The following is a 21,951-nucleotide window of genomic DNA, read 5'->3' as shown; positions in this document are numbered from 1 at the left end:
TGAGAATTGAGCATGAGTGACCCCATGTCAGTCATGGCCATGATGGTGAGAAGGTGGCTGGGACCCTCCAACCTGACCAGGAGCCTGCACTCACACACCTGTTGGAGACCAACCTGTTATTTTCCAACAAATTTTCGAGCCTGAGGCTCTTATTTTTAGGGTACTGGCCCTAAAACACACCAACCTAACTGGACCCCCTGATCAGCCTAGTCAGGATCTGGAGGCACAGGCCAGGTGAGGAGGAGGCTCCAGTCACGGCAGGGAGGAGATCACAAGAGCTTTCTTTGGAAGAAATGGAGATGCCTCTCTTATCTGTGTCAGGAGTATGCTCACACTCTCCTGAAAATTTTCTGTTTTTTAAGGAGGCTGAAGAAACAAGAGAAAGAACATTGAGCCCTGTATTTGCCAGGGCAGTAGACTGTCAGTCAAATCCACCAAAAATAGAAAGATGGTGACAGAGTGAAAAAAGTCCAGGCCAAGGGTATGACCAATGGTATGTTCATGTCAAACAGGCTTCTCTACACTAGAATGATGGCCACGTGTCCAGAACTAAGACCGCTCCTGGGCACTTGCTGCACTGGGTATCAATGTGCCACGCATGATCCCAGACATCCCTGGGGATGCAAACAACCATCATGCTGAGAACATTGCACAGTGTGGCGCTAAGGCACACTGCCCACTAGGGCAGCAAGAGGGGTCAGGGCCTCAGGGAGGCTAATTTGGTGACTTCTTGCCTCTGCATTATTCCAGGAAGTGCATAGCATTTTTTTTTTTTTTTTTACTGAGTTGTAGTCATTTTACAATGTTGTGTCAAATTCCAGTGTAGAGCACAATTTTGCAGTTATACATGAACATACATATATTCATTGTTACATTCGTTTTTGCTGTGAGCTACCACAAGATCTTGTATATATTTCCCTGTGCTATACAGTATAATCTTGTTTATCTGTTCTGCATATGCCTGTCAGCATCTACAAATTTTGCACTCCATTTTAATAGTTCTCTTAAAAGAGATGGTGAAAAGACTTCAAACTTGAGGGCAGCTCAGCCTGCCGACCCTTATCAGATACTAACAGTTCTGCCACCAGTACGCCATACACATGTAGACAGACAGATGGACAAACTCTCTCTCTCTCTCTCAAAACGTATCTTTCCAATACCAGTATTTAAGCGCTTCACTGGGCTCGTATTGAACATTCAGTGGTGCTCCAACACGTTACCAAGCACTGTAGTCTTGGAAGTGTGTTTATGTTCAGGAGAAGCTGGGAGAGGGTGGTGGTTAGGATTTATTAGTGAAAAAGTAGCAGGCCAAGCTCACAGATCAGCTGGTGAGTTCTGTCCAGAACCTTGAAGACAATTACAAAATAGCTTACACCAATGCCTGATGGCAGAGCAGAAATCAAGGTCTTATACTGAGGGCTGTGAGACAGGTGTGCAACCCAGGGAACAAGTAGGTGACCTTTGCCTTTAGTGCCCTTTCAACATCCTTTTCTTCTCTTTTGCTGCTTCTGGCCAATCAGAGGCCCCCACTGTGTTCCCTAGAATTTCTTTGTCTCCAAAATTAACCTGTGTACCTGATTAGCAGAGAAGCGTAGGGATGAAGGATCCTGAGGACAGTGTGTCATACCATGGAGGTAGACCAGAAGACTCATTCGGGGAATGTTTACATATAAAAGTAGAGCCTCAGTGAATCTATTGGAGATCTTTTCAGAAGGGGGTTGGCTGTGATGACCACAGAGGTGCCCAGTTTGGATCTTCCCTGACAAGAATCTGCTGCTGGAAGCACAGCTGCTTTACAGGCCCCTGCTGCAACCTCTGGATCCATCCCAGCATTCACCCTGAGGCCTCACTCTGCAGGGCTGCTCACAGTCCATGACTGCACATGGAGGGATTTACCAGAACTCCAGCGGGTGACCTTTGCTCAGAGATGCCCGTGGGCCTGGCTGAGACTTTCTCAGAACTGTGCTGCAGTCTGGGGTTCCGCCTGCCCAAGCTTCCCCCTCTTCCCTCTCCTTTGGCAGGGGTCAGTCTGCACACTCACTTCCTGCTCATTTCCCCTTCATCCTTCACATGACATTTCCTAATGAGTCTCTTGAACATTGAATCCCACCTTGGTGTCTGCTTCTTGGAGGACCTGGATGACACACTGACCAACTCCTTCCCCACTCCTGTTGATCCTCAGGTACGTGGGCTCAGACACTCGAGCTGGCAGCCTTCTCAAAGTGAGGTTAGTGTTCGGTGACCTCTCATCACATTGTGAAAGTCTAAGGGTAAGCGGGGAGCCTTAGGACTGGGGTTGCCAAGCCCTGTTTTGGTGCTGGTGATGCCAGCCATTCTCACTTGGCACATCACTGCCTCTGACGGTGGACTGCTTCTCATCTGCCCCTTGGTCCCCAGCACGGGGCCCAGTGCTGGGTCCAGTAACTGAGCAGGAGCTAGCACTGGACCCTGTAGCCCTGACAGCTGGTCATCTTCACCCATCCAGAGTCCCAGTACAGGGAGGTGGGGGCTGGGGTGGCACACACATAGGGAGCAAAGGTCACTGAAAGCAGGACCATGGCTGCAGTGGGTCAAGGGCCAACTGCCTCAGGGGAGAGGTGGAGGCCAGCTTCATGGGCAGGGAACCCGTTCAGACCTCCTGCTGAGACTGTGGGACACAGATCGCGGCAAAGAGGTCTTTGGCTCATTTCTAATCCAATCATCTCTCCAGAAACCTCCTCAATGAGCACATCCCCCGACCTCCCCTTCCCTGCCCACTAGTCCAGGCATAAAGGCTGATAAGGATGCTGCCAGGGTCGAAGTTGGTCAGAGAAGCCTTTCCCAAGGCAAATTTCTAGCTAAGATTTGAAGGCTGTGGGCATGAATAGACAGACAGAAGGTAAGGTGTGGAAGAACACAGAAGCGCTGCTTGTTTGGAACAGAGAGGCTCTCAGGCGATAATCAAGGAGGTTGAAGGAGTGTGGGTGGCTCTGAAGGGGGGAGAGGTGGTCACTGAGGAAACGCTAATAAATCCTGGGGTTTGAGCTGCCAGATCCCAGTGAGCCTGTGGGTTCCAGGGCAAGAGATTGTCATGATGAAGCTGGAGTGTCAGCTTTGTGGTTTTAGCCTCTGAGTATAGGTGGGTACAGATGAGCTGGGGAACCGGCGGGCTCTTGGGGTAATTCAGGTCGGGGTGAGGGAGCCAGGAGTGAGGAGGTGAGCACTGGACAGAACCTGCGCCCTGCCCTGAGGAGCTTCAGAAGGAGAACCACCCTGCGGGCCTGTCATGGTCTCACCCAAGGCCTCTGCTGTCTCCAGCCTGCTTCTCATTTGACGTTGAGGTGGGGCCCAGCAAAGCAACCAGAAGAGGAAATGCCCGCTGTGTTGGAGCCCAGGGCCTGAGGTGCCCAAGCAGAGCCAGAATCTTCCAGCTCACACCGAGGCCTCTTTCCAGTCAGGCTAAGAGCCCCAACATCCACCTCACGGAAAACACCAGACATTCGAGTTTACTCTTACGTTATGAATATTTATTTTTTTTTCTTCTTAAAAATGTACAAAAAATAAAATAACTGTATTTATAGTTTATAGATTCCCCCTCTCCCATTTACAAAACTATTAAGTTACATTTGTCTTTTTTCTTTTTTTAACACGAGAGCAAATTGTCCATCTATCTATCTCCCTCACTTGTCTTTAAAAGAGGGCTGTTCATAGAATTTGGCACAAACCCTTTGCTTCTGTTGCATTTTCATAATTTTAAATTAGAAGGAAAATAAATGTTTGATTCAGTTCATGCTTCTTAAGTTTCTGGGCTGGGACGTGCCTCAGTCTTTTAAGATCCAATTCCAAGATGACATCTGACTGCATTTTTCTGTTGGTCCCAATTTCCAAACAAAGTCTAAGCAATTTGGGTAAGTAAAGAAAGAAACACACTTGTTTCACATGTTCCTCATCTTACATGGATTTTTTTTAAGCCTACTTATTTGAGTGTAATTGAGGGACAGAAAAAAGAAGAAAAGGCAAGTTTTCCTGTCTCTCTGGAGTGTTCTTGCTTGGACAACTTTGCTCATCAAAGCTCTGCTCGCATACATAGTGAAGGACAAGCCATGGGCATACCGAGAATGCAGAGGGCACGTGATAAGATGGGGACAGATCTGGGAGGGGACAGTCTGCCCCACTGACCTCATATGCTTTGTTCTGGCAGTGGTCACCACAATGATTGTCCAGGGACTGGGGACAGAGGCAAAAGCATCTCCAATTCAGCCTCTGCCTAGGGCAGGCCCAGCAAACATTCTTCCCACACAGGCTGGAGAGAGAAGGCTCGGGAACCTGTGTCAGATTGCCGGAAATTGTCTCTTTTCCTACTCTGGAGTCCTATGCCCCAGCCCAACAGTATTCGCCATTATGCCTGCCAGTCATGTTTGCAGCCACCCCTTAGGTGAGGACCATGGGGAGTGCATCGTACATCATGTATTTTTCCAACACTGCATCTGTCCATCTTGGAGCAGGGCTCCTTGGTACCCAGGAGAGTCCCCACGATTCTGGTCCAGGGCATGGCAGTCAGAGTGGAGGAGGAGAGGACTGATTGGAGCAGAGCTGAATCTAGGGTGTGAACCTTAGGCACCACAAGGAAGGGTAATGTGTCCAGAAGACACACAGTGAGGTGCCCCTCCCCACACCTGGAGATTGTCCCAGGCTCTGCACCTGCCCTCCATTCCATGCAAATCTGCTGCAGCCTCAAGGAGGAACAGCTGGGTGGGAGTGGCCCTTCCTTCCTGCTCTGGGCCTCAGGGGCAGATGGGATGGGAGGGCCCGGAGCCCTTGGACAGAAAGCCCCCAGGTAAGACATCAAAGTGCTTTACAGGCAAATCTGGCCCTTACATAACAGCTGTCTTTGATCCAGGACCTTGGTTTGGTGTGGGAGGTGGGGGATGTCTGGCTACCAAAAAAGCTAGTGCTTCAACCCACAGGGTGAACACAGACCCCGAGACCACGTTCCTGTCCCCTCAAAGAGAGCAGTGGCCCGGACGGCTTGTGATCTTGTGATTGTTCAGGGAAGTGTTTCTTCTCTTCGTCTGCCAGGGCACCCAGCAGGAGGACAAGACCTTCTCTCTCCCAGTCGTCCGCCGGACGCTGGTTTCAGAAGAGCCAGGGCTGTTGAGGCATTCTCGCTCCCTCCCTCCCTCCACATCCAGCAGCTGGGAGCAGACGCGGCTGATCCCCGCCTCTCCGGTGCCGGCCGAGCCCTGGGAGGCAGCCCTGGCCTGTCGGTTCCAAGCTGAGCTGCTGGCACCACTCTCAGAAGCGCAGTCGGGCTTTGAAGGGGCCACTTGAGATGAAGAATGGGCTTGTAAACTGCGAGGCCCCACACGGTGGCCAGGGTCCTCATGACAGTCAAGGAATTCTGCAGCGGCCCCGCGCAGGCCCTGATGGCAACCCTCTGCCGGCTCTCCGGAGAACTCAGGCGATGCCAACGCCAAAGGCGGAGGGGCTGGGGCCTCAGACAATCTGACCTTTCCCACGAGACAGCTGGGAGGGAGAGTCAGGCGAAGCACATCACCGGAGAGAAACTCAGCGGCCTCCAGGGCGGGTGGTGCCCATGCAGGGGCCCCTCCATGGACCGGGACTGAGGCCCTGGGTGTGCCCACTGGGGCAGCTGTCTTGGCACCCACTGCAGCCACCTGACACCCTAAAGGCCACTTCCCTCGCTCAGCACATCTCCTAAACAGAGGCAGAAACCTCTTGTAGAAAGCAGAGTTTCCAGGGATGTGCCTCCCCTAGGCCAGTGGCAGTAAACATGCCCACGTACCACAGGTAAAATATATTATTGCAATATTATCAACACTATATACATGAGAGCCGGGCACGCCTTCTGTGTTGCTTACTAATTACATGGAAGCTGAACATCGTCCTGTCCAAGGCCTGGTGGCCACTCGCTGGGAGCCCCTGGAGGGATCAGCAAGATGACCTTCCAAGAACAACCTGGAGGTTTCTGGCCTGTAAGGGGGTGTCCTGAGCAGCAGCTCATTCTGTCCAGACAATCTGCAGCCATGGAGATGGGAGCCGCCAGGAGTGAGCCTTGCCGGGCTCTTCAGGATGACCGGGTTGGCGGTGTTTCCCTTGAAGGGGAGGGCACTGGACGGTGTTACCTGGAGCTAGCCGTGACCTGCAGAGTCCTGGCAGGCCTGGGCCCCTGCTCTCTCAATAAAAGGTGGACAATAAATAAGGATGTGACAGGCGCAAGGCCGTTTCCCCAGGGGCTGGGCCTTTGGCTCCCCAGCAGGAGCCGGTGGGTGGGCCAAATGCTCGGACAGAAGGTGGGGCTTTGGGCCTCGCCCCCTCCCCAGCGCAGTCGTGTAACAGCAGGTGTGAGATGGGCAAGGTGGGTCTGCGGGTTCTGGGGCCAGGGCCTGTGGCTCTCCCCGGGAGGAAGGCACTGAGGGCCGCTGCCGAGAGCAGGGCTCAGATCTCCATGAGCGTGATCTTGAAGCCTTCCACCATGCTCTCCATGTTGAGGATGAAGGTGTCCTCATTCGAGTAGTGCTCAATGATGTTGTCGTCCATGTTCACCAGGATGCTGCCGGGGTCAGGTGGGGAAGGAAACAGAGATGCCGTGACCCAGGCGCTCGGGGCAGGGGAGAGGAGACAGGCAGGGAGAGAAGCCATCACTGTATTTCTCTCTCCCCAGAAACCAGTTTGAGGAAAGCAAAGGCTGGATTTCTCAGAACCAGCTCCTGATGAAACAGGATTGGAGAGACCTTTCAACCCAAAACTTTCGCTTTCTCGATCTGGACTCTGAAGCCCAGAGAAGTTAACAGAACCTGAAATCACAGAGTTGACTATTGACAGGGCGAGGACCTAAAAAGTCAGTTCCCCTAACTCTTCATTAAACTATACTGCCTCTTGAAAATACATTTAAAATACATTTAGGAGGAAAAAGAAAATAAACAGGAGCTGCAGCTACCCTTTGTGGAGCACGTGGCACGCCCCAGTGTCCCTGAGACCTCGCGTTCCATCCTCACGGCAACCCTGAAGGCAGGCACGGTCCTCGCCATGTCGCACATGAGAAGCCTGAGCTCAGTGAGGTTCCAGCCTGTCCCCGAGCCCACTCAGCTAGTTTACAGCTAAGCTGGCTTTTGGAACTAGCTTTGCCTCGCTCTGAAGTTCGTACTTTACCACACATGACCTGCTCCTTGGTTATCCATCCCTGGTGGGTTTAGTTGTTAGGAAACCCAGCAGCTTCCAGGGCCCGTCCATGATTCAGAAGCCCTTGAGCCGATCCCCTTCTTTGAAGCCAGACAGACCTCAGTCTGAGGACTGACTGTCATTTTACAGCTATGAGTCATTGGGCAAGTTGTTTAGCCTTTCCGAGCCTCAGTTTATTCTTCTGCAAAAATAAGAATAACAACCCTGCTTTAGAGGGTCGTTGTTAGGATTAGAGTACTTAGCCCCGGGCCTGACACAGCACTCAGCGGATGAGAGATGCTACCATTGGCATGTCCACCGGCACTGAGGGTTTCTGCTCAGCATAAGGCCTTCAGACACCACTCAAATCTCACCATCAAAGGAATACACTCAGCCTCCCGCACTGACCTTGGAAAGAACTGTAACAAGCATTTTAGTGAGCTCTTCAACCGGGGTTCAAGTGGAAAAGGTTTCCGGCTTGACTCCAGCCAAGAGACTCCATCACTAGGAAAGCCTGTGGATCCCAGACAATTTCCTCTATGAAAGAGGCCCACAGAAGAGTTTAAAGACCCATTTTCTGCTTTTTGTATGAAAATAGCTCCAGAAGCTGACTCGATGAAGACCCTCTCCTGTCACTAAACTCAGCTCTTGTGGCCACCACGCTTAGAACCTCATACACAGGAAGCCCCGGGAGGGCTGGGGGCAGCAGGCAGCAGAAGGTGGGAGCTAAATACTTGGGCTTTGGGGCCACAGACCTGGGTTCAAATCTGCATTTCACCTGCTAAACATGAGACTTTGGGCAAGATGCTCGGCCTTCATCTGGCTTAGTTTCCTCAGCACTAAATTGGGTTGAGAATCTCCCTCATTGAATGGTAAGGAATAATAAAGCACTTAGCAGGGGACCCAGAACCTCCTGAACCCCAAATAAATGAGAGCTACTGTTCTTAACACTGAGAGCAAGCAGGTCCGGCAGTCATTTTGATCATTTTGTTAATAATGACCGCAGAAATATCCCCTATGCCCTGAATCCTTTGTTCCTACTGTGCTGCCCTGAAACCAGCCCCAAGAGCAGCATGTAAGTCCCTATAAACTCCACCCTGTGCAGAAGGGCGATGTTGCCACGCTCCCAGTGCCGCCCTCGCCACTTCTAGACCCCTCTATCCTACCCGCTAATCCCATCATTGCAGTGGGGCATGTCAGCTGATGTCATGACTCTCCAATCCCTCCCTTTCTCATTAAAGGTCTTCAAAATGCACGGCATATGTAAGCTGCTCAGCACTCCTTTGGAAGGATGACACACAATTTTTATGAAAGTGGACATCAGAAGCAACAAAAGATGGGCACCATCTCGTTTTTTTTTAAAGCACTATGTAGACATATCTGATTTGGAAGTCCATTTAAATCTGGTTTCTTTCTTACCCTTTTTTGCTTTTCTTGTAAAGCTTTGTTATCTTCTCCACAGGGAGTCCATATTTCTCAGATATCTGCAACCAACAACAAAAAGGCAGATGAGAGTGGAAGGGGAGCCAAGCAGAGGCAAGAGAGAAAGTTCTAAGTTCACTGTCCTGAAGATTCTCCGGCGTGCCAGCGGCCTTCACTCAGGAGTCAGACTCTCAAAATGGCTCTCCCTTTGGACAAACCATAAATCAGTCAACAGAAGATTCAGCCACACGGGAATTTAATCTATGAGGAAGCTGTCATTTCAGCCAGGAAACAATGGACTCTGATCATGACGTTGGATTAAATAGGTGGTCATACAGAAAGTAACACGTTAAGCCGGGTCCCTGCCCCACTCCTTACATCAGAATAAATCACATCAAAGGTTTACATGTGAAAGATGAAACCACACAAGAGGAAGCTGTGGGTCAATTCTTTGTATCGATATCATCTTTCAGTATGGAGGCTCTTTCCAAGCAAGATCTGAAACCTGAAGAAAAAAGGTCAAAAGGTGGATAAAACAGTACAGAATTTAAAAGAGCAGAAGAGCAAAAACAACCCCCAAAAATCTGAAGACAAATAATGCACTGGGAAACTGTTTTGGAACACAAAAGACAGACATGGAACTAACTTCTTTAAGTTAGAGAAAAACTCCTACAGATCAAGAAGGAGACGCACGTGCTCGCGTCTGCAGCACGCACACTAACACTGGGGCGCTGCAGAGAAGCGCAGTGCGGGCCCTGCACGTGGATGACATGCAGATTCGTGAATTCCACATTTTTAAATATAAATGAATTTATTTACAAAACAGAAACAGACTCACAAACATAATAAACCGAACTTATGGTTACTGGTGGGGGGAAAAGGAGTGAAAAGGGATAAATTGGGAGTTTGAGATGTGCAAATACTAACAACTATGTATAAAACAGGTAAAAAACAGACTTCTTCCGTACAGCATCGTGAAGTAACCTATAGTGAAAATGGACATGAAAATAATTGCAGGTGTGGCGGAAGCATCATGCTGTGCACCAGTAACTGACTGTGCTTCAATTAAAAAAAAAAAAAAAAAACGAAGAAGAATGGCATCTGAGAAATGCTTTTCACCCAACCGTCCCATTTGAGGAAAATACTCACAGAAGAACTCTAGCTAAAGAGAAGATGCATCAGAACAAAGACTCCAGCTAGGCAAGGCGTGGGGGAAACAAGAACCAGCTTTGCGGCATAAACACACACACACACACACACACACACACAGAGAGAGAGACACTACCTATACGCTCTTCATATATATCTAGATACATTTTTTGGTTGTTTCATCTCCTGGTTTATTAACAAGCCACAGGCCACACAGGTGACAGACAGAGGTAGTCACATTCCTCTAATACTTCAGCTTTAAAAGTATGACTACCATAACCCAGCTATGTCCGCCAGCATACTCCTTCCCACAAGAGTCTGCGTTTTCAGGGTTACTGAAGTCTCACACAACCAGGAGCTATGAGTCCATATTCATTTCCAGATCAGAAAATGCTTTATTCCTCCAAGTCACTTTAGCATCACTATCAATACACACATGGTAAAAGCAGGTTGTTTTTGCAAAAAGTTTCCCTGTAAAACCTATACACGCCTATAGTTATATAGCTACATACAATGCTTCCTCTCTCTATATACACAGACATAGATGGTCTATCTATAGACACATATAGGTGTCTGTAACTATGTACGGTTAAATGGACTGGGAATGTGAAATAAGTGCTAAATAAGGATTCTTGAAGTAAAAAGAACGTAACGGAAGGAAAATCTAATCATTTCCTAGAAAGAGCATATTAAACTATTTCGGTAGCATCCAGAAGCCTGGAGTTGTGGGGACAGTGTGGGGTAAATGTTACGGTGGCCTCACCCTAGCAAGCACAGGAGGGGAGAGGAGAACCGGAAGCTCAAAAAGTCTCTTCTTACCTGGGGGGTGAGGGGAGCTAGAGTGTACTGGTGGGGAAGGTGGCTGGAACTGTATTTTCAAATCACAGAGCACTAAGAGGAGACTGAAACAATTTAGGAAAAGTAAAGAATGACTCTGAAGAAAAGGTGAAAAACAGAGACACACTGCAACACCAAAGCGAAAGAGGAAAGCACAAAGTGAAAAAAGTAATGAAGAGTTTATCGTTGTGAATTGCTTGGCTTGCAAGAGTTGGGTTTTGAACTTGAGTGTCATTTGGAACTTCTTTTTAAAATGAAATGGAAAAATAAAATAAAATACGTTCCTTTTTTCCACTCAACATCAGCCAGCTCCTATCTGTTAGTTCCCCTTTTCTGAAAGAGAAGGAAGTCTGATTCTGGGAGCTTCTCCTTTCAGGGGTGTGATTCCCAGTTTCCCAAGGCATGAACGCACGGCTGGCTCACAACTCAGCTGGTAACAGTCAGAACTGGGAGATTTGCATAACCCTGCATAATTCCACTTTTGACTTGGGTCTGCTGGGAGCCCAGGCAGCAGCCAGCATTTGCTGACTGCTTACTAAGAGCTTCACGTATCGGCAAAGGGAGCTTTGGATCTATTAAGCTGCTGAATCCTTGCATCATTACAACGGAACAGGTGCTTTCATGAAACCTGTTTCTCAGGCGAGGAAACTTGGGCTTATAGTCATTAAGTAACTTGCCCAGGGTTCTTCAGCTAGGAGGAGGCAGAGACAGGATTTGAAAGATCACAGCCTGGCAGTCTGGTTTCGGATTCTGAAGCCTGAGAGAAAATGGGCACACGTTGGGACTGTTTGGAGTGGGGCTCATGGACTCCATCCAGGACCAAGAAGCAACTGGCAAAGTTGACACCTGTGCACCTGGCTGTCGCAGGCAAGTTTCCAGGAGGGCAAAGTCCTGCCCTCAGTGCAATCATCAAAGGCAAAGGCAGCTCGATAATATGCCACCCTGACATGGCGTCCTCTGTCTCCATGCCAGGCAAGGAAGTGTGCTTTGCCAAATTCAGAAGCCTGGAAAGAAGTGCAGGATGTCATGTGGAGGAAGCTGCCCATCTGTCGGGGGTTACAGAAGCAACACTTCTGCCCGGGAGCTGGATAACACCCAGACAGCCCTCCGCTCCCACATGCGTGGAAAGCACGTGCCACGTGACAGTTCTCAGAACGGGCGCAATAGGAGTGCTTGTTTTTTCCTTTGTGTTTCTTAAGTTGTCTGAACTGACTGTACACTTACATCATTTTTAAAAGCCCATGACTAATATTTTTAAGGACCCCAAAGGCCTCCTTGACAGCCAAGAGGACCCTAGGTCTTGGACATATCTCATCAAGGTGTTACTGGTTGCCTGATGATCAGCAGCTTTTAGACTTTTACACTTTTACTTTGTGGGGAATTCTCTCTGCCCAGAAGCCTCAGGTATGTGACAGGCAGAACTCAGAGTTTCCCACTGGTTTCCACCAATGCAGGACTCTGTCTGCCTGATCTAGAGGCATCCAACTGAATTGCTGGCTCTGCACGCCAGGACTTGGATCTGGAGTTACAAACTGTTCAGCGTAGGCTCCAAGATGCACATTTGAAAAAAGGAGGGGACTCGTGCTTGCAAATACTTCCTAGGTGGCTGCCCATGACCTGTCAACAGCATCAGAAGGACAGGCCTTCATCTCCCTTCATCTCCTTGTGTGGACGGCTCAGCTGCACAGAGAGGGTGCTACCCGGGCCGTGAGCCGCCTTTTCCGGCGCACCTCTGCCAGCCTCGCCAGAGAGAATACCCTTTCTCTAGCCCCTCTGGCTCGGAGGAAGCTCAGTCTGCCTCCCCACCCCATGGCTCTTACAGTCGTCTACTATACGCACAGCCATTCAGGGAGTGCTTCTATGTGCTACTTTAAGCACCTTGTATATGAATTTAATTTAATCCTTGCAACAACCCTACATATTATTTTATCATTATCTTCATAATAATACCCAGATTATTATTCTTCTCATTTCAGAAATGATGTGCCTGGGGTATAGAGAGGCTGAGTAACGTGCCCAGGGTCACACTACTCTGAAGTGTCAGAGCCAGGATTTGAACACCGACCGTGTGGGATCAACCACTACACACACTGCTTCTTGCCTGATGGCTGACCGTTGCCTAAGCTTCTCTCCTTTCATTGTTGTGAGCTGTGACTTGGAGTGTTTACTCTTCTTGTAATAACTTTTCATGTGTGGACATCTCTCTAAGTGGACTTAAGCTGTTCAAGGGCTTAAGTTGGCTCTGCCATTCTGTAACCCCCACTCTGAGCCTCCGTCCCGTCATCTGTAAGTGATGATGATGACATCTGACCTGCCAAGTTCACAGAGATATTGTGAGGGTCAAAGGAAGCAATGCATGTGAAACAGGTGTCACCCATAGCGCTCAGAGTGGTGACGCATACACAGTGGGTGCTTGACGCAGTCAAAGAGTTATGCTCAAAGACCTGATGGTGCGCGGCAGACAGCAAGAGACAAAGCCCCCGCGCTCATGAACTTTCCATTCTATCGGGGAAGAGAGAAACAATGAACATCCAGCAAGTGTTAAATATGTCAGGTGGTGATAAATGCTACAAGGGAAAACAAGGCAGGATGAGGGACTAGTGACAAGGATGCCCTTGGTGCAAGTGGTCTGGGAAGGCCATCTGAGAAAGGGACATGTGAGCAGAGGTCAGAAGGAAGGGAGTGGGCCTTGCAGACATGGAGAAGAGCACTCCTTGCGGGATGGACAACAAATGCAAAGACCCTGAGGTATGAGTTGCCTTGGTGGGCTCAAGGATAGCAAGGGGGCTACAAGAACTAGAGCTTCTTTATCTTTTTTTTTTATTTTTTAGAGCTCTTTGTTAGTGGATTACTAGGTAAGTTCACCCAAAAATGCCAAAAAAAAAAAAAAAAATTGAAATCTCACGTCACCTCCAGTATCATCATCATCACCATCACCAAATCCTTATGTATAATCAAGTTTAAAATCTAATTATAAGAATAAAGAAGCCAATGTGGATCATCGAAGTTACATGGAAGGCTTGACTGACAGGATACGAAACATGCAGATGAAAGAGAAACATTCTACTTGATCCAAGTGACACCGGGTATGGGAATTTTCAATAAGATCTGGCTGAGAGAGGACTTTTTACCTTTTTCTATGTAAGTATCTAGATGTGTATGGATAATGCCTTCCTGACATGTGAAGTAAGGGTCTGGGAGGCTCAGGACCCATAAATAAGAGAATCGTCTAGTCTGTCTTACAGAAAAGTGACCGAGTTCAGTACAGACTACCCTGAATCCATTCCTTTTCGTGGTGGCCAAAGAGTTCTTTCTAAGACAGCGAGAGGTTGAGGGCTGTACAAACAAAGCAATTCCTCAAGGTGGGCACCGTCCACGCTCTGCAGGGGAGGAAACCAAAGATGCCGCGGTGGACATGCCTGAGGCTGCACAGCCATGATCTGAGCCCCAGTCAGTCGTGTCCCAGCCCGCCTTCCTTTGCCGGAGCTGACGCAGGCGTGCTCTCGGGGGGACTGTGACCTTGGTCTCATGGGGACTTCATTAATTAAGGCAAGCTAGTAACATCATCGCAAGGGAGAGCATAGCATCTGCTGAGCATAAAAACAACTCAGTTTCTAGACAGCGGAACTACTCATTCTATTCAGTGACCTGCCTGGCCGACATGTGCACAGGCTGCAGCGACACCGTCACCGTCTCCAGATGCTCAACAAGCCTGCCTGACGCGGCTCCTTCCGACTCAGACCTCGGTTCCCGTCTGAAGGAAGGGCGGCAGTGCTGTTCTGTCCTGTCTCCACGACACATCGACATTTCTCCACTGGCTGCCGATACTTTTTTTAAAGGGAAAAAAAAATGCAAAACTTTTTTTCTGGCTCTTTATCCTCCAGGACAGACTTTCTTCCCCATCTAACTAGTGCCTGGCTGAGGGTCGGGAATTGGGGGTTTATCAGGAGAGATGAGAGAACGTTCTCCTCTGGAAAGCAATCCAAAGCTTTCTGCTGAGGAAGCAGCTGCACCACCATCAAAGTCACGGCCATCGTGTGCTCAGCTGGCGGCCACGGGGCTTCTGTTAGTTCATTTATTGCTCCCGATGACTCCACGTTACAGGTGAGGAGGTTAGAGCACAACCAGCCCTTCAATAACGAGTTCACGAAGGGAGCGGGAGAGCGGGGGTGCCGACATGAAGCAGGTGTTTCTCTCTCCAAAGCAGCTGCAGGACATGCACACACTTTGCACAAGACACACCTTCCATGTGGAGTTGTGAGCTCTGCTGTCCCTGGAAGACTGTGAGCCTCCTTCTCCACAAAGAAAGCGTTTGATCTTCCCACACCACTGATGAAGGGTGAAGGAGGGAGCCTTCCCCCGGACCAGTTCCCCAGAGCCACAGGGGCGGGGCTCTGCACATGAAATAGCCTGCAGGGTTCAAAACTACTGATCAAAACTCCTTCAGCAGGAATGTTGGCCCCAAAAGAATATAATGAGGGGGCTTATTCTCATCTGAGTAGATATGCACTTAGGACCTAGGGCAGAATTCGACCCTAATACCAGGTAGTGGCTCCCAAACTTTGATTTGCTTCAGTGTCCACTGGGGAGAGTGTGAGCAATGCTGATTCCTGGGACAACCCCCAGAGAACCTGATTCTGAAGGTCAGGTGTGGGTACCCTAGGAAATTCCAAGGGACTCGCCCACTTAGAGAAGAAACACCCCAGGCCCACAGTACATGCCGGGTCCATGATGAGCGGGAGACTGTTTTTATGAGAAACCATTTTTCAACCAGGGGCAGGATTCCAAGTGATGGCTTGAGGTCAAGTATAGTATCTCTCAATTAAACAGATTTCCTTTAAAGTTAGGGATTTTTTTTTTTTTTTTTACAAATGCAGCTTTTAGTTGTTAAAGAATTTAAAACCCACATGTGGTATTATTTTAAAATTAAAAGTCAAAACAAAGCATGGGGGCCAGGGTCACAGTGCTCTCTCGTTTTGAGGCAAACAATATGGCTTCTCGGGAGCAGCCTTCTGCCTCTGGGCTCAGGAGGGGAGCCCCTGACACGGCTTCCAAGGTTACCTGCGCCATTTGCACAGCTCCACGCCTCCTCTGAAGTGTCAAGTTAGTGGAAAATTCCATCATAGAATCACGAGCCAAAATCACTTTCCATCTTTTGGACAAGGTCTACAAGTAGCTGATTATTTGAGAAATCCAAAACCCGAGGCAAAGGAGGAAGTCTGCACCCTGTATCTCTGATTCTTACTCAACCCAATGGTTCAGTAGCAAAAGCTAACCTTTATCGGGTACTTAATATAGACCAGGAATCCGGTGAAGAGTTTGGTATCTGAAGCATCTCCTTTCACCCCTGCAACAACCCTGTGAGGCAGGTACTACTGTTACTTCCATTGCAAAGATGAAGAGGTTAAGAAACCTTCCCAGCCATGAGAGGCGCAGCCAGAATTTGAACACGGGTTTCTGAGCCCAAAGCTCATATGCTGGCTCACTAGGCTACACTGCCTCTCCGTGGGTGTTGGTAGGTGTCAGGGTGGTAAAATGCCAGACACTAGCCAGGTGCTGGTCTGCAGGGGACCCCTACCCTGGAGACAGCCCTGTCTTACCCCACTAGGTCCCACAGAAACGTAGGGTACCAGTGCAGTGAGCAGGATTCAGTGATCTTCAAAATTCTGCCTCTCACTCCATGTTGTGCTCAGGTCGTCACGTAAATAGAACCTGCTGTCCTTCGCGGCCGCCCCCACATTGCAGGGGCCGCCAGGATCGTTCCTTTGGAGTTCCCCACCAGACTGCATCCCCTGGGGACCCTGGAAGAGCTTCTCTGGCCCTGCTTTCCCATTTGCACAACTTAGGAAGCAAGGAGAAAGCTTGTGTTGGTGCTTTAATAAATCTTTTCCTTTCCAGGTCTAATAAAGGAATGATGAAGTCAGAATTGCCCTATGGAGTCTGCCCAGAGCCAGCCTAGGGAACCCGATCTCTTCGTGGCTTACAAGATCAAAGGATACAATACATTACTCTCCCCCACACCCCACATAGGGATGATTCCACTTCGAGGCACTGTCCTATACATTTTTAACATATTACTCCACAGCCCAATGGCCTGCTCCAGTGCAGCAGTTTTCCAGACCAACAAGTCTGGACTGTCCCTTGGCAGTCTCGTTGTCTCCACCACTACAAAACCCTTGATCTTCTACAACATAGCCATGCAGGGGAGTTAAAAATCATATTCAAAGCAGAGTCACATTTAAGTCATAGTCAGATGGGTAATGCATAGATAAAACATAAAATAACTTCCTGAGCCCAGGCTGGGGAATGCTAGGCTGAACTGGGAATGAGAAGGGAGGGGGGGACTTCAGAATCTTAACCTAATCATTATAACTCTGCAATATATATATTTTTTCCTTAACCAAGAAGTCATATTTTCTTTTGGATTGCACTATCACAGCTGGCAAGACGCTTTCTGATTGTTTTTGTTCGTACATATTTGGAAGTTAACCATATCTAATTTGGTTTTGAGCCATGAGACAAATGGAAACTCACAATTTAACCTTCCTCGATGGCGTCTCACTCTGATTAGCCTGAAATTGACAGGGAACTGGCAGTTTTTCAGTTTCCTTCTCCTGAAGATGCTAATAAGCCACAATAGGATGGAAATCCGTGTCCCCGCCAATCTCTGCTTTTGCTTTTGCTTTTATACAGCTCATTCCAGAGCCGTCTTGAAGGCTGCATTTAATAAATGGATTCCAGCTCAGGAGACTACAAGCCGGTTTCTTGGAGGCCAGAGGAGGGTCATTGCTTACCGCTTCCATCAGGCCCTTCACTGTGGGAGATTTCAACATCAAGGCATCAAACACGTCGTCCGTCTCCTTCCTCACGTACAGAAGCACTGAAAGAGAAGGGGGGAGCTGTGACCGCGGAGCCCATGCAGCTGCCCCAGGAGCCCCCGTCCCTCACACAGGGGTTAGAGGCACACGTTATCTGTTAAGTCTCGGACCCCTACCCAGACCACATCCTCCAAGGGTGACAGGCACCTGCAGCTAAGGGCTGTTAAGGAGGATCTGATGACAGAAACTGACAACTGGGTAACACCAAACACGCTGTGAGATGCTCTCACACATCATTCACACTTGAATTTCCCCAGGTGGACACATGATCTCTTTAGGACCCATTTTTCTGTGACCTCTGTCTTCCATTTATTTATTTGGTCATTCAGCAATGCTGAATACCTGTCTGGGCCCTGAGGTCCCAGGCTGTGTGCGAGGATCTGGGGTTGCAGCCCTGAGTTAAGGCACGGCCTGCCCTTAAGGTGTCCATGGTCCACTTAGAGAGGCAGGCAGTCCTCAACAAGCAGACAGCTGCACAGAGTCGTAGGAGTTATGAAGGCAAAAGACACAGGAGAGGGCTCACGGGGCCTGAGTTTTTCGGGGGTTGGGGGGGCCCCCTGGAAGGTTAACTTGAAGGAGGGATCTGAGTTATGGAGGGTGTGTAGGCTTCAACACAGGCAAGAGGGGCGGGGAGGGTGGGAGAGAGAGGCCGGGGAGAGCAAACTCCAGGCAGACAGACCAGCGGACCGGGAGGGAGACGGTGCGCGTCAGAGGCAAGTGGAGGGAGAGGCATAGGGTCTGGAGAACCGTCCAGCCTGCGCCGGGGCATTTCACCTCTCCGAGCTGAGGTCTCCTCTGTAAACGGGTGGAGATAATGCCAACCTCAAAGGGTTGCTGAGAGGGTCCAGTGAAATGACATCCACATGGGATGTTAGCACAGCGCCTGGCGCGCGGAACCCGTCCCTCCCTCAGTAGGTGCTGCTGGGAGGCAGCTGCAGTGGTTCTAGGGCCCTCAGCAAAGGTGCAGGCAGCTTTCTGTTCATTTCTCTATAATTCTGAATTTCACCATGCACAGAATAGGAGAGATGGTAGGGACCCCAGGTGACACGGTGACACCCTGCCACTGCCAACCCAGCCTCGCGGCAACTGCTCCAGGCTTAGCTCCCAGGAAGAACTGGGAGATGCCATTCAGAGGCTACCCTCCAGCCCCAGTGAGCTGGCTGCCCTCTCCCTCCTCCCAGGGGTGTGACCTCTGGTTCTTCCTTCAGAGGGAAGGAAGAGGGCCAAGGCTGAAGCCCCATGCACTTGGCCACTATAGGAAGAAAGCACAAGCCAAAACCCTGCTGAGCCTGGATCCCGACTACGGTCAGATACCTACTGAGCCCCGGTCACCACCAACCTGAAAGAGTGAAGCTGGAGCTGGGAAGTGAAATCAGCTCTAACCCCTTCTCCCCTCCTGTCCAATCCCCAGGGGCTTCGTTAGCGCTGCTGCTTTATAATGGCAAAGTCTATGCGTGCACATGGGGTCTGCCTGCATCATTTTCTTTCTACAGCCAGATGTTCCATTTGTGTACAGCCGAAGAAAAGAACCACGTATAAAAATTAAATATCAATTAAATAAATAGATTGAAAATGTCTCCAAAGATTTCCCAGTTTGGGCCTTTAGAAGTAATATTTTGTATTTTGTATTTGTATTTGTAGCCCCCATTTCAGCTAAAAATGATCTAGGGGCCTGGTGGCACTATCAGCGGACTCAATCTCAGCAGGATGAAGAGACATAATTAGACTGCAGGACCTCATTACGACTAGATGAGGAAAATTAAAGTGAAAAACAACAGAACAAAACCCCCTCGGTGGCTGTTACAGGTGAACATTCTATAACTTCTTCCCATAGCCCCCAGCAGAACACTGTCATTTCCAGTAGGCTGACCCTAAGGAAACCCCAAACCATGTTCTAATGAGTACAGCTTCCATTGTGTTTCCTGATCTCGTCTTTGAAAAGCCTTGTCTTTGAAATAGCATGGCTGCTACTCCTGCTGCAGGGGGCCCTGGGAAGAGTTAACAGTGGCCTGGAGGCAGGTGGAGGGGCTAGAGAAAGGCACGGAGTGGGCAGGGCCCCCTCGCTCCCGCTGGGCTGGCTGATAGCCACACCCACCCGCTGGGCTTACAGCTCACCCTCATGGCTTGCCCAGGGAGGCAGCTCTCATTCAGGTCGTATCAGTGGGTAACGATCACTCCACTAGGGGCAGCAGTAACCACCACCATATATGCCAGATATTGTTCGGACAAAAGCAGCCAGCCACCGGGGGCGGCCCCCAGTGACTGCAACGGGGCCACCCTGAGGAGTGGCTGCAAAGGCAAAACAGCAGATGACAGCATTGGTGATCGCTGTGATCCTTCTCTCTCCGGGAGAACTCCTAACACACAAACAGCAGGCGCCATCAGGGACCCTGACTCCTCGTGCTTGTCCAAGCCCAGCTCAGAGCAGGGGCTCCAGGCCAGGGGCGCAGTAACTCCACTGTCCTTTGCCAAAGAAAAGCCACTCCTAGGAGAACCAGGTCTCTACTGCTGGAAGCTTGCAGCGCCCCCGTGTGTCCCTGTGGGGCAGGTGCCGCAAAGGCCATAACTGCTCTTCCTCACAGCCCAGCACAATTCCTGGTGGCAATTTCTGTGCAGACCTCACAACCTCAAAATAATCTGACAAACACAAACTTTGCACCGGCCAGCACGCACTAAACATGGATGTAAGCTACAACTGCTTTGGCCCGTGTGCTCTTGATTTCCATATGATGCTGCCTCACTGGAAAGGAGGAGCTAGAAGAGGCAGACGGGAGCGGAGCTCAAAGTCAAAGTGCGCTCGAGTATTTGACGGTGAGCCTGGGACGTCGGAAAATCCTTTAAAGGTTTATATGTTACAAATGTTAGAGACACTACTCAGGAATTTATGCTCTTTGAATTCTGAAATGCTAATTACTCACTGATGTTTATGATAATACACCTTAACTAGATCCAGGCCTAAAAATGAAACTAATAATTATATTAGTGAGCACGGAGGCTTACTATGTCCTGGGCACTTGAGTTCAGTGTTGCACGTACGTTAACTCATCCATCCTCACTCTATATATGTAGGTCCTCTCGTCACCCCCATTTCACAAATGAGAACTCTAAGGATCAGAGGACCTTCCCAAGGTCATAGGACTCTAGGTGGCTGAGCGAGGCTGCAGAGAGGCTGTTCTTGGCCATTATGCAAATTCCATTTCAACAAATAGGAAAAAATTCCTCAATAACAAAAAACTCAAGCCTGTGCAGATGGTGTACGTGTTGAACACGGTCACCTGACTCACTGACAGCCCAGGGCTGCGCAAGCCAAAGGTCTCTGGAAGCTCTGGGTGTTGGCTACCGCAGGGTGTGCAGCCAGCGGCCACCCCGCACTTCCCTCTCGCACGTGGACGGACAGGGAGTCAGCACAGCACTGAAAAGCTGAGCAAGACATTGACACGCTGGTGCTTCGTTTCTCACTCTCTGGGTGAAGTGGAGTAAGATCCTTGACTGAGAGAAAATGACTAAGTTGTGATGTCAAAGAAAACAGGTTCATTTATTTGTAGGCGATGAATTGCTGGCACCCCTACTGAGCGATTCTCAGCCCTTATCTCAGCCCTACTGTCATACACGGCAAGAGTTTCTTGTTTAGCCTTATATCTCACTCCCGATGAGTCAGTGTATCCATTACATCTCCCTCAAGGCGAAGGAAAGAACCAGTGCCCAGAAAGAATAAACGTTTGCTTAGGATATTTAAAAGATAAGGTTTAATGCAAAGGAGGAGACTGCGGACTTCCTGTGTCAAAAACATCTCCAGGCAAGCGCCGAACCACAGGGGCCCGGGCTGGGCTGCATGCTCTCCGCTCTCCAGGGTGAAACGGCCCCCACTGATCATAATGGAGGATGGGTTCCCACAGCAGTGCCCTCGGTGGGGGTGGGGAACAACAGGAGTGGTACCTCGCTTCATCCCTTCTTCTTTCATCTGCTTCGAAGGTGCTGGACCAAACTCCTCTTCCATGGGCCTGAACATCCGTTTCACAAGGACACTGCTGCTGGAAGAGATGAGCAGTGTGTTAGGTACGGCAGGAAGGGTGCCAAAACACAGTCCCCGGGTGGGCCCGTCCCTGTCTCTTCCCTTTGTTTACACCATCCCTAGTCACAGCTGGATCCACTCACCAACCTCCTTGTCATCCCTGTCTGAGCAGAGCACATACGCCAATACCTTTGAAGCGCGGCCCTAAAAGACATCCTTCCTGTTGCTGAACATAGATCCACGAAGGTGAGACCTGTGGGTTTTAGCCATTCCATTCCACACCTAACTCCCCTTCCTGCTCCAAAGATTTGGGCTAGGGATGCAGGTGAGAGCCCTGGTGTTTGTGTCGTCTCCAAGTTGTGCAGCACCCACACCCTTCCAGCTAGGGCCTGGGTGTCCTGCATTCTCTCGCCAGCCCCGAGGGCTCGGTGTGACCTCTGGATATGGCACTGGAGGTCAGGCGAGGCTCCCTCTCTTCCCGCTGCTCTGCGG

The 21,951-nt window shown here is 49.7% G+C and overlaps 1 protein-coding gene across 5 annotated transcripts in view; it reads right to left on the bottom strand.

The window, feature by feature from the left end:
• Positions 1-3,491: 3,491 nt before the first annotated feature.
• Positions 3,492-21,951, bottom strand: part of GRHL2 (grainyhead like transcription factor 2) — a 143,031-nt gene continuing 124,571 nt past the window's right edge. For 3 of the 5 annotated variants that reach the window (XM_045517228.2, XM_010955781.3, XM_045517227.2), the window contains exons 13-16: positions 21,384-21,478; positions 17,364-17,449; positions 8,581-8,645; positions 3,492-6,553 (exon numbers count right to left, since the gene is read on the bottom strand). In XM_045517228.2, the coding sequence (XP_045373184.1) occupies positions 6,439-6,553; positions 8,581-8,645; positions 17,364-17,449; positions 21,384-21,478 (361 nt within the window). In that variant the 3' untranslated portion in view covers positions 3,492-6,438. Of the gene's footprint in view, positions 7,364-8,580; positions 8,646-17,363; positions 17,450-21,383; positions 21,479-21,951 lie in introns of all 5 variants that reach the window. The other 2 variants (XM_045517230.2, XM_045517225.2) reach the window with 2 other exon arrangements.

The sequence above is a fragment of the Camelus bactrianus genome, chromosome 25 (genome assembly GCF_048773025.1).
Source record: "Camelus bactrianus isolate YW-2024 breed Bactrian camel chromosome 25, ASM4877302v1, whole genome shotgun sequence".
NCBI classification, from domain to species: Eukaryota; Metazoa; Chordata; class Mammalia; order Artiodactyla; family Camelidae; genus Camelus; species Camelus bactrianus.
The sequence above is the reverse complement of the archived record's forward strand: the minus strand, read 5'-3'. Positions and strand labels throughout refer to the sequence as shown.